General features: G+C 36.8%; 1 protein-coding gene across 1 annotated transcript in view; it reads right to left on the bottom strand.

The window, feature by feature from the left end:
• Nucleotides 1-15,996, bottom strand: part of C7 (complement C7) — a 56,618-nt gene that overhangs the window by 12,987 nt on the left and 27,635 nt on the right. Inside the window, exons 7-13 of the mRNA XM_078017899.1 lie at nt 15,820-15,990; nt 14,322-14,565; nt 11,550-11,660; nt 8,161-8,327; nt 5,366-5,594; nt 3,779-3,950; nt 1,570-1,657 (exon numbers count right to left, since the gene is read on the bottom strand). Of these exons, the coding sequence (XP_077874025.1) occupies nt 1,570-1,657; nt 3,779-3,950; nt 5,366-5,594; nt 8,161-8,327; nt 11,550-11,660; nt 14,322-14,565; nt 15,820-15,990 (1,182 nt within the window). The remainder of the gene's footprint in view (nt 1-1,569; nt 1,658-3,778; nt 3,951-5,365; nt 5,595-8,160; nt 8,328-11,549; nt 11,661-14,321; nt 14,566-15,819; nt 15,991-15,996) is intronic.

Raw genomic sequence — 15,996 nt, 5'->3', positions numbered from 1 at the left:
AGCAATCCCAATCTTTAAGTTCTCTGGAAGATTCTTTGTGGCCAGTCTGTAGAGCCATGTTTGGAAACCACGGCTCCTTTGGTACTACATGCCCTGGAATTTGGGGTGCCAACATCTTCATGGTTCTAAGGCATATGAGTTTGCTTGGCCTCCTTTGAAAGTGTTTCACTCAAGAACTCCAAGGATTGTGGTGGCCACAGGGAGACAAAAGGGGCATTAGAGATGCTATGGATGGTGATGGAAATCATTATACAAAGTACATGTATGAAGACTCGAATTGGGTGTCAACATACTTTACATACAAATAGAGATACAAAAATTGTGGTACATATGTGTATTAAGAATTGTAATTCAGGGCTGGGGTTGTGGCTCAGTGGTAGAGCGCTTGCCTAGCATGTATGAGGCACTGGGTTTGATGTTCAGCACCACATAAAAATAAAATAAAGGTATTATGTCCACCTACAACTAAAAAATTAATGTTAAAAAAAAGTTTAAAAAAAAAGAATTGTAATGCAAAAAAAAAGAACATGTATAAAGGCATTAAAAAAGAGAGAGATGCTAAGTAAATATTCTCACTCTCTCTAAATTGGGGGAAACTTCAGGAAACTCTCCAGCTCAAGGGCCTAAAATTTGAAAAATGGAATCCTTCATGAAGAAAGCAAAGCTGGTTGTATTGACAGCATCCTGATGAACAATATCTCCTGCGTGAGTCATGAAGAGACTCCAATGGGATTCGGAGCCAAGGTCTCATCATAAGAAAGACTGAGAACAGCATCAATTAATATGGTTCTAAATCCAAGTAAAATCCCTAGGATGACAAATGCAAGATGACTAGTGTTCCTTTCTGAACAAGAAAACTGCTCAAATTAAAATGATACATATCTCACCAGACACTAGCTAAATATCTTACTCCTGAAATAAACCTAACACTTTGTGGGCTAGAAATGTAGCTCAGGAGCAGAATGAATGTCTAGCATGCACGAAGTTCTGGGTTCAATCCCCACCACCACAAAAAAAAAAAAAAAAAAAAACTAATATTTCATCCAGATCTCACATTTTTTAATGCCTTTACATGAATTTTCTCATTTCCTGTTTTTTTTCTGTATTTGTATTTATATGTGGTGCTGAGATTCAAACCTAGGGCCTCACACATGCTAGGCAAGCGCTCTACCACTGAACCACAACCCCAGCCCCAAGCCCAATATTTTAAAAAAATTTCACAGTGGAAAGAATAAGAAAAGTTCTGAAAGTTGGAGAACAGGCTTATAGATTCTTAATATCTGAGTGGCAATATGGAGTAGCCCTCTGGCATAATTGTGTTTCAAATTCAGGGGGTGGCAGTGTTGATTTCCCACACCACACTAAGTGTGTGTACTGCTTTCTGCAGTCTGAATCATCTTGGTTCAAAGAAGAAAAGCCACAATCTAAAACCTTCACCACTAAAACTAAAATGCATATATCAGATATTTTGAGCACTATTTCACCATGGAAGAAGGAAATAAATTATGGCCCTGTAGAAAAGTAGAACTTGGAATATTATAAAGGAAAAAAGTATCTTTCATAACCAACTTGAACAAATCCATCTTTTAAGGCAGGAGGTGATGGACAGAATTCTTTAGGAACTAAAGATACAGGAAAGCAATGTGGTTCAAGCAATCTGAAAGAAAAAAAGAAACAAAAAGGGATTAATGTAATTGATTTCCAGAGCTTAATGAATATTTTGCACTATATTAGAATTTTTCCTTTATATCTGAAGGTTTGTAAGTAGAAAGTACAAGTATGTTCATGTGATGTTTTTGTCATTCTCAGAACCAAACATCTGATCATATCGTATGGTGTAAATTCAAACATTAACTCAGTTTAACAAAAGACAGTGATTTAAATAACCTCATGATTTGCTGTATGAAAAAAAGAAGCAGAAAGAAATAAAAGTCTTTGGACCACACACCTACTTAACAGGATTTCTAGAGGTCACCTGTGAAATGACCTTATTTTTCTCCTACCCTTGGGTTCTAAAATTCCTCTAACATAGAATTAATACTGTATTGGAAAATAGTAATTAGAGTTAGTGAACCCAAGGGAAAAGTAACACAGAATTATAATAACTTCTCTTATTGAGCATTTACTATGTGGCAGACACAACAGCAGCTTCTTTATACACCTCCATTAGCTCAATTCATTCAGCAACACCTGGAGTATAACAAAGGCACAGAACACTTGAAAATCTTGTCCAAGGTTATAAACTAACAAATGCCAAGGTTGAGTTCACTCATGTCCAGTCAGTGGGGCTCCGGCAATCATTCTCCTTCTTCCTCTTAAATGAAAATACAGGACAATGGGGTCACAGTGTCCACATTGTTTTATGAACCATGTAACTCAGGACATTCTTTGGCAAAAGCAAGTTTTGTGAAGATTTGAGGCCGGAACTCTGAGCCTAAAAGGAAGATGGAGGAACAAAGACACTACTATGTTCTCACCAATGCCAGTCCTGACAACTTACCATAACCAGGATTATCTCTAGGGGCAGGGTGTAATAAGGATAATGATGACATTCATCATTAAACAGAGGTTTTCAACAGAGCCTCTGAGAGCAACAGACCACAGCAGAGACATAAAATCTGTGCAATACAGATAGCCTGTGGGTGCTGCCTCCTTCTCAGCTCCACTCCTGTCCTTTTGTAGCACTCTGAGGAAACACAGAAATGAGAAGTATTGATCAAAGATTTCTTTCGAGGCCTGAGAAGGAGGATACTTCTCTGAACATGAAGATGAGTGAAGTTTCCTTCAGTGCCTCACTTACTCAATGTTCCCTTCCCTTCAGCTTTATCTCTAAAGCCAGGGGAAATAGATCCATCAGGCAGAGACCTCCTCTCAGACCTTCATCCTCCCTGAGGGACCTACCCTGAAGCCAACATTCTCTTCCCACCATAATCATATGCTTCCCAGCTTTCCCAGTCAAGAGATACTGGCTATTGTTGGATTACAAGGCATGAAGACCTAGGAATGAGGTATCCTTTCACAAAAACCTTGTCTCTTTAATTCAAATGACCTTCAAATTGTCTTACTAGAACGTTCTTCTAACTCCCTGATCAGAAGAATTTACTAAAGATGGCAAAAAACAGTGGAATATGGCATAAGGATCTCTGACCCAGTGCACAATGGCTTAGTTGTCTAAGCACTTTTGAGATGGCATTTGCAATGATCTTGCAAATGTAGACCAAGTGTCAGGTGACCACCAGGCTAATCAGTCAAAATATCCATCTCAGACATCTGGCTTTATGTTTAACCCAAAGAATAGCTAAATAAGAAAGAGTAGCATCTTTGAAAAGTGATACAATAATTATTAAATGTTTACTATGTTCCAGGCATACTGATAGCTTTACATGCTTCATCTCCTTCAGTTCTAACAGCATCCTATTATAGATTTATCTACTACTATTATTCTAATTTTAGAGATGTGTAAGTAACTTTCCCAAGGTCACATAGCAAGTGTAGTGTGTAGATGGCAAATCTGCCTGATGCCAAAGCTACCACTTACATCTGCTCAGCTGAGCTGCTCCCAGCTCTGGGTTAACCTTAATGTCAGGAAAACCTGAAGCACACAAGCACAAGTGGGCCATTTCTCTCTTCCACCAAGTCCAGTGCCAGGAAGCTAAGTAATCACTAACAAGAATCACCACCTAATATCTAAATTTTTTACCAGCAGCCATCACATTGTCCACAATTACTGCAGAGGACACTGTTCTACACAATTGCCCAGAGATCTGATCTCCATTACCGTAAATGCTCCAGCTCCTTGTCTTGGCATTGTCTGCTTTCAGTCGTTTCTCCAACACAGGACTTCCCACCCCTGCTGGGAGGTGGGTTATTGCATTCCCGGTTCCTTGCTTTCTTCCCTTGAACACAGGGGCCCCAAGAGGACCAGCAACTCCAACCACCATCAACCCCACCTGTATGATAAGGGAAAAGCTCTTCAGTAAGTTCTTGGAGAGGAGGACTTCACAGCTTAATGCTATGCTTCTTGACAGTATATTTGCTAAGGGGAGGGACAATTGTGGCAATTGACTACTTCTGCTCTGTTCAGTGAGGGCTTTCTGCAATGGCCCGAATGGCTCTATACCGCCTTGGAATGTCCATATTAAAGCTGCATTAGTGGACTTCTTGTAATTATATCTTAAATATATTGATTATATTACAAAATTGTTCTAAAGCACTTCCATGGACAATGTATCATTTATATACTTCTCACAAAAACAAGTGGAGGTGGGCAGGAGGTTGTTATTATTCCCACTATTGAGACATGAACTCGAAGGCAAAGTGGCTAAATGCCATGCTCAATGTTGTAATGGCTGTCAGGAGCCACATCCAGACTGTACTCTGGTCTTCTGGCTGAGTGCAGGATTCTTCCTCACCCCACAGTCTCTCCATAAGGCAAGTAATGTCCTACAGTTAAAGCACTGGTTTGGCATGAAGAGAACACAGCCTTTTGGGTCCTCTCAGTCTGCCAACCCTAGGCTGGCACTGTACAAGATGTGGAAATGAATCAAACAGAAGAAATGCTTTTAAATCTCCATTTTGCCTCCCATCAGCATTCTTCTCCAAGCTGCAGGCACTTCTTCAACCACATTGGCCACAACCATCCTGTCTTAGAGCCCATTTAAGATTCAGAGTTCTTCTAGTGCTTTCCCCTATCATATCCCTTGGGGGGTGGGGGTGGGGTGAGGGGGGTGATATTCCTATCTCATATCTTAAGAGCCTTGATTTCCTACGTAGACATGACCTCAGAAACCATTCCCTTGAATGACTGGATCCTGAAAACGACTGGTTCCTGACAACGTTGTGTGTGCGCGCATGCGCGTGCACTCACACTGCTCTTCAGCTACTTCTTTTTGGGACCACTTTCCTCTTCTCCCAACCACATCTACTCCTCAGTATCACACACAACAAAACTAAACCAATTTGTATGATATAGAAGTAAAGATGTTTCAAAGAGCTTGATGTCAGAAAGGTTAGGCAATGCAAACTCAGTCTCCATAGGCCAATGTTACAACAAAACCTTTTTGAGATAATTATAAGAAGATGGCAGATTATTTTATCCATAATTTTATTCTAATAGAGAATGGATAGTAGAGGTCATAGTGGTATTGTTAATTAAGGTGGGCAAAAAGAGAGATAGCAGAAGGTCTTAACTGCAGACCCTTTTTTTCAACCGGGAATGAAAAATGGAGGGAGATTTAACTCAAATGTGACTTCAAATGCGGTCACAAAAAGAAGTAGCAAAGAAGCACATCAGGAGCCAAAGAGAAAAAGTAATACTGTTTTCAATGTGTCCATCCTAAAACTAGGGAAAATTCAGCACACTGACCTGCTTGGTTCCCTACGAGGACTCCTTGCTCACAAGCCACACCAAATGTATATGGTTTGCAATGGCACTGACACTGGGTCTCCCCAACAGTGGCCAAACCACCATTTTGGCAAGGCCGGCAATGGCAGGGGTGGAATTCATCCACATACTCTTCAAGAGCCCGCTTCAGGTACAGTCTTTTCACAGATGCACAAGGTACTTCCTTTACCAGCTCATATATAGGTGTCAGCTATACAAATGAAGACATCCTAGTCAGTGCTCAGAACTTTAGGTGAGAATGTTTTCCTTTTTACACATGGGCACAATCTCCACTGAAACACAATCAAAAGCCACCCTTATGTCTATTTCTGTAGTTCCCCTTATCCACAGGGGCTATGTTTCAGGGCCCTCCTGTGGATGCCAGAAATCACATATAGTATTAACCCTGTTATATACATGTTTTTTCTTAGACATTCATACCTAATTATTTTAATTTAATTTATAAATTTATTTTATCTTGATTTACTTAATTTAATTTATAAATTTATTTTATCTTGATTTACTTAATTTAATTTATAAATTAGGTGCAGTAATAGAGTAACAACAATAATTTGTAATAAAATAGAGCAATTATAATACTATGCTGTAATAAAAGTTACTTAAAAATCATGAATTGTTTATTTCTGAAATTTTCCATTTAATATTTTCAAACCAACATTGATCTGAAGCTGAAACCAAGGAGAGTGAAACTGCAGACAAGGGGGACCACAGTACAATATTTTTTTGTTCAAATAAAAAAAAAGAAAGCAATTCACTGTCTTTGCAACACAATCAAGAAAAACCTAGGGAAAATTAGAATCAGATAGAGAAGAAATATTTTTATATCTTGTGTGTATGCATAAAATTAAAAACAGAACATTCATTTTCTAGCTAATGGAAGATGATTTTGAAAATAATACATCACCACCCCCTTAGAGGACAGAAGAAAAGGAAATGCACTTGAATTACAGTAAAGAAGCAAGTACAATTAAGCTTAGAATTAAATTTCTTTTGACTCTGAGAGATGTAACAAGTCTCTTTAGTGGAGACCATGAATGCACTCCTTGAGAAATTTAAAACAGGTATACATTATTACTTTGTGCAGGATATTTCCAAGGAAAAGCAACTTCAAAATTGCAGATGTGCTGGCTAAACTTTAACAGTCTGCTCTCTCAGGAGCGAAAAGGTTCTGCTTTTTAGCACTTGCCAATTCTACAGAGTACTCTCACCATATCCAATTTCAGACTAACACCATGATGTCACTAACCATGGAACTGGAAAGAGTTGTGCACCAAAAGCTTGTGGGGGCGGGCTTTTATGAGCAGGTCGGCCTTGCATGGTCATACATTACCTTTTTTCATTACTCCATTGGTACCCTGTTAATAAGTTAGCACAACTATGACAGTTTACAGTCTTTTGTGGAGAAGTACATAGTTAAGTCTATGTGAAGGAATGCTTGTTTTTCCTTTAATCAACAATTTAGAATTTCTGAAGAATGTTTGGGACATCAATAGTGAATATTGGCCATTTCCGTTTTGATTATTAACAAATGGCAGTTTAAGAGTTCCCAGGAAAAATTCACTCTCCCGCCCTCCGCTTATTCAGAGGCAACTGGGTGTAATATGGTGTTAAGAGAGTACTTGAAGAGCTATTATAACTTTTTTGAGTATATAAAATGTGCCCAAGTCTCTTAATCTCTCAGAATGAGGCTTTGCCTGGGACATTGACTCCCATGGTGGGAAATTGATTATAAAATGAGTTCTGCTGATATGGTTGTTTTGAAAATGTTGATTTGTTCCATTAATATTGATATATTAAGGAACAACGTGTGCATACTGCAATTTTTTTTATTTTCCTCTGTTGAATTTTATCCATAAGAAACACAGGGTGAACACAGAAAAGCACATGCTGCCCAACCAACTCTGATAGGCACACTTGAAATGCATGTGCACACATATGCCTCAAACAGTTCACTGCCTGTTTTAGAAGCTACACCTCTCCATCCAGTGTTACAACTGTCAGATTTCTCATAGTTCTCTTTCTACCACTACTCAGCTACCAACCTTCGTGCATCCATCAAGCTTTAGATCTTTTTATAGGAAATATGCCACATTTATTGCAGAACAAATGCATTTCTTAATAACAGCACCTATAAAAATGTGCTGCTATTTTTGTAAGTACCTTTTTTTTTAAATGAGAGTCACAGATGATGTGTGTGATATTATTTTGTCCCTCATCCCATTTTCCCATAAGCCCTTTGGTAAACTTTTTGGTGCTGTGAGAATACATTTGTTGTATTATAAAAGAACTGACCATCTTAACAAAATAGTCTAAATTTTTTCAGCCAATTTGGTGCTATCCTAATTTACAGGACTTCAGTAGCCCATGAGCCATGGTCACAGGAAGAAAGATGATCTGACAGATGTAATAGCTGACAAGTCTACATGCCTTCCTCTTTTAAGAATCTGTAATTCTTCTGAATTATAAATCAAAACAGATAAAATCTGATTCAGGTCAGAAGTTAAAAATGCAACTTTCATCATTAATTTCCCTTGGGATGTACAAGACATTTAACATTTACAACTGAAATATGAACATATCAGATAACATACCTTCTGTTTCTTGTTATTATGTGTGCATTCACTTCACTATATAAAACATAATTGGAATACAGAAAATGCTAATTGCCACCAGCTGTTTAATCACCTTGATTTAATCTCATTTTCCCAGTACAAATAAACATGATGCTTCTAGGCCTTAAAGAGAGCTTCACATACCTTCTGTTTTATGACTTGGGGAAGACTAGTCACAGACTCCGCCCAGTCGGAGTACCGCCTTTTGTTACCAGCAGGATTGTCCAGCTGTAGGAAACTAAGGCCAGCTATGAAGCCGGGACCTCCCCCTCTGACAAATGGGACTCCTCGCAACACATTGTTCTGGTTTCCTACACAGGAGAAATCAAGCAAAATAAATCTGTGTGCACAAACAAAATGAGAATGAGAATGTAAAAGTGAAAAGTCTGCCACATATTTTTAAAAACTGATCCCACTGTATATCATTCTGGGTAAAGCAAAATCATGAAGATAGTCAAAAGACATGTGGTAGCTAGGAGCAAAGGAGTGAAGATCAGAAAAAGTACAGGTTTTTAGGGCAATGAAACTATCCTACACAGTACTACAAGGATAGATACGTGCATTGTGCCTTTGTCCAAACCCATAAAATTATACAACACCAAGAGCAAATCCTCTTGTTAACTAGTGTTGAGTGGTAATGATTTGTCAGTGTAAATCCACCAGTATTAACAAATGCACCATGCTGGAGGATACAAATGGTGGAAGAGACTGCATGTGTTGGTGGGCAGGCAAATCTCTGTACTTTTTTCTCAGTTGTGCTATGAACCTAAAAGTGTTCTAAGAAATGAGATATTTTAAAGAAAAAAAAAGACAAAAATTCCATTGCCCTAAGTAGATAAAATGAGACAATTGTTAACTTTTTCAGTGTTCTTAACATAATAGAAGTATATCATGTTTTGCAGGAGAAGGTCTTTCTTAGAAGACACATATGCATATTTAAGGATTTAAGTATAATGGTGTCTGAAACTTACCTTCATATGGTTCATCAAATATTAGAAACATTTTAAATACATGACATTTACATACTGTAAATAATCAGTCAAGATCATACATATTATATGTTTGTATATATACTTAAGATACACATATTCATAGGAAATGTCAAAATAATAATTGTTAAATAGAGGAGATATATACGGGTATTAATTGCTATGTTCTTCAAACTTTCCTATATGTATGAAAATTGATATAATAAAATATAAGAAACAAAATAGTCTTGTGTCTCATATGTTAGCAATGAAACAAACAAAAAAATGTTATTTAACAGGAATACATTACCTAACATATGAAAAATGTTCTGAAAGTTTGAATGCTAATTAAATATTTCCATGTATGTGCTTTATACTTTCAAAAATATTCTAATTGAATTTTACACAGCCATCACTAGAATTCTTAATCTTATAAATCAGATTTTGAGTGGTTTCCATTTCCTTTCCTGTAGCATTCCAAATTTTGCAATTTCATAAGTATATTGTACTTTAAAATGAGAAATTATTAAAACCTGATATTTTAAATAAATTACTGGAGTGCTTCCTCAGTTTAATTGTTAATTATATTTTACATATGTAAATAGTCACACTTTTTATGCAACATATCACAAAGTCCAGAGTTAGTGAGTCAAAACCACTGGGTGACTACAAATTTCCAAGTCCCAGCCAAGAACTATGAGAGAATGTTTGAGAGAATAAGCCTTAGAATCAGCATTTCAGCAGGCTGCACCTAGTGTTCCTCATGCATACTAAAGTTTGAGAATCATTGCCTTAATAGACATACCTATTTAAGAACTACACCCTAAAAATATAATTGGGGGGGGGACTTTTTATGTTATTTTTAAGCCTGTCACCTTCTTCACATCCCAGGGAACCCTGAGCTCTGGCTAAATCCTTTCCCCTAGAAAAGGCAGCAGAGTGCAATTGATTTTTTTTTTTAAGAGAGAGTGAGAGAGGAGAGAGAGAGAATTTTTTTAATATTTATATTTTAGTTCTCGGTGGACACAACATCTTTGTTGGTATGTGGTGCTGAGGATCGAACCTGGGCCGCACGCATGCCAGGCGAGCGTGCTACCGCTTGAGCCACATCCGCAGCCCTGCAATTGATTTTTATTAGCTCTGATCTTGAGCAACTTTTCTATGCCACAGTGTCCCTGGCTATAAAATGAAATGTTAGTACTACTTACCTCTTAGATAGGATAATTATATTGGTTACTAAGTGGAGATCATTTAAAATCATGCTGAGCTGTGTTAAATACAAAATAAGTGCTATTTTGTTAAATACAAAATAATAAAATAAAATCAACCAGCAGCTTCCAATTTGTCACCCAGCTAGTAACTAATGTCAAAATCTTCCCAAAGCTTCAACTTTCACGTTTTCTATGTCCAGAACATTATTTTTCCACCTCATTCAAAAATTCCCCTTCTTGTGTCACATCACCTCCCTGAAGAGGAGCACTTTCTCTGGCATGTTCAGTACTGTATCCCCAGTACCTAGAACAATTTCTGGCACATCCTAGAGACTCCATAAATAGCTGGGGAATAAAACAAGGAGTGTGTACATAAACCTGGTTTTACTACTGTCTCCCTCCTTCTTGCAGTCATCTAACTTCATCCTAATAACCTTGCTTCCTTGATGATAATAATGGCACCTGGGTCAGTCTTTACTTTCATCCCAATTTCTGCCATCACTCAAGAAGTATTTAAGACCTAATGCTGCTGGATTCATGGTCTCACACGATGCCCTGCTGTCTCACTTCTATTTCCTCAACATTACAGAATCACTTCCTTTTAGAGCAACAAAGTCTTCACCTCCAAATCCAATGGTCAGGCTTCAGTTCTTTCCTTACTTCTCTTAGAGAGAAGCATTTCATATTCTCTCTCTCTCTCTCTCTCTCTCTCTCTCTCTCTCTCTCTCTCTCTCTCTCTCTCTCCTCCACCCCTCCTTCACTTTCCATCTCTCCTGTTCCTTTTCTTAACAGATCATTTTTTTTCTCTATCCCTCTTCTTTTTCAACAACTTTTCCTACGTAATCCTTCACTTACTTACTCCCTGTATTAAATCTTTTCATGGTACCCAGTAGCCGGTAAGATGAAATCCTTATACCTACACAGTCTTCGTCAATTTGCCTCCCAGTTCCTTCTGCAATCACTCAAAGACTGGCACACCACTTTCTTCACCCTCCCCATCAAGACAAGCATGCACCAAAAACCTTAACTGGGTTTATAACATATCTTTATCATAAAGTAGAATTAAGCCTTCCCCTGATACTATAACTTTTCTAGACTTGTTTGCCAACCATTGTAGGAGAAGAAATGATGTACACTGGGAACACATTTACAATACAGAGTAGATACCCACCTTACATGACATCTCACTTTCATGACATATGAAAAGGAGAGCAAAAGCAAAAATATTCAAATAGATGAAAAACAAAAAGTAGAACACCTGTTAACACTTCAAAAGCCCATGCAGACCAAGAATTAACAAGAGAAAAGAGAGAGAGAGCAGGCTTGTAATGCAGATTGCTCCCTTCTCATTTACCTGAACCCAATTTTAGAGCGTCTTCCAGTTCCTTGCATTTTTGCTCTGATGATTCAAAGAGAAAACGGAAATCTGAAGAAGTACATGTCATATGTTCTAACGAAACAGAACCTGGGCAGGGGAATGCAAAAGAATGTGTTTAGTTTCTGCCCTCACTGAAGGACTCCTTTGGTGGTCAAGGTGTTGGGCTGGGGATAAGAGGTTGTTTCCTGCTATGGTACCCATTTAATCAAGAGTGACATGATGTGTACATTTTCAATTACTCTAACAGGTTAAAGTTCAGAAAGAGGATATTTAGGTTTTGGCACTTTCTTTCTTTTAGCTTTGGCCAGAGAGAGGAAGAAGTGGGAGTAACCTCCGCAAGAAAGAGTAGAGGCAGCAGAAATGGAACACCTCAAATGAATGATAACTTTTGCCCTGTCACATTCAGCTTCTCAGGCATAAAACACATGGATAAACATAGGAGTATGTTGGGTTCTAACCCATGGACTGGAAACTTCAAAGGCTGGATTATGGTTCTGTACTAGATAATTCTTAGCACCCTATTTCTACTGACTCAGCTTCTCCATCTTTATCATTTGTGGTTCTTCACTTCTTTCCATAACTCATAACCTTAGAAAGTGATAATTTCTATTCATTATCAAATAGGTCAAATGTGGTTTTGTCAATTCGTTTTTTAAAGTAGGATAGTAAACAATAAAATTTGGAAAAATGTTTTCTTCATATAATCTTGATATAATTTTAATAGCTATACTAGATGAGCCTCAATATTTCTTTTCTTCTCTTTTTTCCTTTTTTTTTCTGCTTGCAAGGCAAATGCTCCATCACTAAGCTACATCCCAGCCAAGCCTCAATTTTTTGTTTTATTTTTTATTTTATTATTTATCTATTTATTTGTGGTATTAGAGATTAAACTCTAGGACACTCTACCACTTTGTCACATCTGCAGCCCTTTTCATTTTATTTTAAGACAGGGTCTTACTAAGTTTCCCAGGCTGATTTCAAATTTGCCATGCTCCTGCCTCAGTCTCCTGAATAGTTGGCATTAGAGGCATAAGCATTTCTTAAAGAACAGTTGGGAACATGGATAACATCCACAGTTTTTAGTATATTTAATTTAGAATTTTAAGAAAATAAATGAAAACATTTTACTTAAAATTTTACTAATGTGGAAAGTTTTTTATTTAAAAATCTCCATTTCTTTTAAGCACTATAAAACTGAAATAGGGAAACTGAATTCAGGTCAATCCTTTGATGGACTGATTGTCCAAAAAAAATAATACCTCTGTCTTTGCTATAAAAACCCATGCTTGTGCATTCGTTTTCAACCTGTGAAATTAGAAAAGTACAAATTCTAGTTGAATTTTATCTGACAGAGAACTACAAAAAAAATCCAGTATAAACAGGAAAATATTATACTTTTCATATGAAAAATGCTACAAAACTTCTTCTGAGTCTCAGGCAAGAAGTCTTACTCTTCTCCAAGGTTATAACAGAATCTTTTTTTTTTTTCTTTTTTGTAGTTGTAGATGAACAGCATGACTATTTTATTTGTTTATTTTTATGTGATGCTGAGGATCAAACCCAGTGCCTCACACATGCAAGGCAAGCACTCTGCCACTGAGCCACAGTCCCAGTCCTAATAACGGAATCTTTATTAAGAGAAAGAACCTGAAAAAAATTATTTTTGGAATCAAAAAGGAAGTATGGGCATCAACTAAAGGACAAAGTCAGGAAAGGAGGTTTGACTTGGAACATTAGTAAGCCAAGATCACAAGGTCTCTGGAGAGGAGCCACAGATGTGAAGACACCAATCCCACATCTGAGCAGATGGTAGGGATTGTCCTATCAATGTGAGTCCACAAAGCATGAATTCAGTGGCAGGTCTTGCTTCTCACAAAAAAAACAGGCAATGTAGTAGCAACATAATTAGGAAGTAAGCTAAGCTGACTGGGAAGCCAGTTACTGGGTTTAAATACCCTTCTTATTCATACCCTTGAATGAGTCACATCATGGCACGGAGTCTCCATGGGACAGGCATCAGAGTGCCTATCTCACTGGGTATTATTGGTAACCCAAAGCTTACTTTTCCTGAGAAGGCATCCAATGAATTAAGCTACTGTTTCAAGTATTATATAGCAAGCAAACCTGTGGTAGTGAAGATTTTTTAAAGGACTTGTGATAAAGAAAAGAAGTAAATAAAATTCTTCTTTAAAACATTTAGATTCCTAGAATATCAGTAAATTCCTCATTCATTTTTTCCTCAAGAAATATGGTTTAATCTGAGAAACAGGAAAGGTTATATTCTAAACCAGCACTCTCTGGAGATAATCCATAATGATAATGATTGACTTGGAGTATTATTTAAAAGATATAAGCAGAAACTTTTTTAAACCATGTGAGATTTTGAATAGAAAGTAATGTATTCTTGCAATTAAAATTTAAAGCTCAAAAGTTTAAGTTAACTACATGTTATTTCTCCATTAAAATCCCTGGAATGCTTTTTTTTTTTTAAGAGAGAATGAGAGAGGAGAGAGAGAGAGAGAGAGAGAGAGAGAGAGAGAGAGAGAGAGAGAGAGAGAGAGAGAGGAGGGAGGGAGAATTTTTTTAATATTTATTTTTTAGTTTTCCGTGGACACAACATCTTTGTTGGTATGTGGTGCTGAGGATCGAACCCGGGCCGCACGCATGCCAGGCGAGCGCGCTACCGCTTGAGCCACATCCCCAGCCCCCCTGGAATGCTTTTAGATAATATTTTTTTTAATACTGTACCACTCTCTTTGACTTTTCCGAAGTCCACATAAAATAGAACTCTGTATTCTCCTCCTAAGGATCCAGACTGCAGGTAATGGGTCCCATACTGATCAATTAATCTTCGGTAGGCACTGTAGTCATACACAGAGGGAAGGTGAGAAAGTTCCTTCCAGAATGGCTCAGCAAGTTGTAAAAATTCTGGATTGTTATTAATGAACTGAGCCACTTCAACAGTGTTCTGAATAACCAGTAATTGATAACTCTGCAAGGAGAGGAAAGAGTGAAAGCAGTTTTAAGTGGAATGTTAAAAAATCATTCCCTATCCAATGTCTCCATCACCTGCAACCTCCAATCAACTAAGATAGATTTTTCTACATGGACATGAGGAGGTCTCTTCTGGGCCCTCCCTCATGAAGCAATCTGAGCAATTTTGAAGTCCCAAATAAGAATAATACCTGGGTGACACCATGATGACTCATTTTACGCATGACGCCCAAAACCCCAAGATCAAGTTACTGTGCCCTCCTCAACTAAGAAAAAAGAATCAAGTTCACCAACTGCTCAACAATCTTATAGGTAAGCATATAAAATAATGTTTTCCTAGGGTCCACACCTTGACCAGGACTTACAGGTAAGATGACTGTATAATTTCTCTCTCAGACAGAGTATTGACAAGTAAAGTTACTTTACAACAGATCTTTCAAACACTTCCTAAGCATTTCTCTTTTTTTAACAATATCCAAGATGTTGGATACCTTATATCAAATTCCCACTGTGTGAAAAATGTAATAATATAGAGATGGTAAATATTTTTAACAGTTCACATTCTCATACGTCCTTATTATTTATTTAATAAAATAAATAAAATCAGCATTCCTGTTAACTTTCTTGCATGATTTATTAACCAAACTACTGGCTCTAAGGGTGAGATAAAATGTGTGGATTGTAAAAGTGATCAACCTGATAAATTCTTCTGCTAATTTATCAATTAGTACAATTCATTTCAACTGCTCAATATGAAAGTTTTCGTATCTCAAAACAACAAAGATTTTAAAAGTAAGTCTTATAATCCTCAAATAATAAGAATTTTGGTATTTCAAAAGTAATAAAGTATTTTAAGAATCTTCATATACCTTCTAAAAATTCTCTGTCAATAGCAAAAGCATTTATTGGATTTTTTACACTGTATATAACACTTAAAATAGTAACATCAGTAATCATGAGTGAGAAATTTAGGATAGTTTAAAATAGAAGATTTTGAGATAAGTTTTTTTAAGATTTTCAAATAAGAACAAATAGTTTAATGAGAAAACAAAAACACAAATACATATATTGTCAAAGAGAATTAATAAGACAGCATTATACCTTTAAAGAAATTTGTTGTACTATCTCCTAAAGAAATGATATTGCCTTAATTAAATAGGAAAACTGATCATTTCATAAATGCACTTTACAAATGTCAGCAATACCTAAAACTGGAAAAACATGGAAAAGTTAGCTGATATTTCATACTAACCTTTTTCTTATAGATTTCATTGAAATTTGACTTATAACTGTGTGAAGCAGATGATGAAGAATGGAAAAAGGAAGACCTCTTACTGGAAGATGTATGTTCTTCAGATGTTTGTTTTACATAAGACCAACTACTGTTGTAAAATTCATAATTAAAATCATTATTTACTTTCACCTACAA

Source organism: Ictidomys tridecemlineatus, chromosome 1 (genome assembly GCF_052094955.1).
Source record: "Ictidomys tridecemlineatus isolate mIctTri1 chromosome 1, mIctTri1.hap1, whole genome shotgun sequence".
NCBI lineage: Eukaryota > Metazoa > Chordata > Mammalia > Rodentia > Sciuridae > Ictidomys > Ictidomys tridecemlineatus.
The sequence above is the reverse complement of the archived record's forward strand: the minus strand, read 5'-3'. Positions and strand labels throughout refer to the sequence as shown.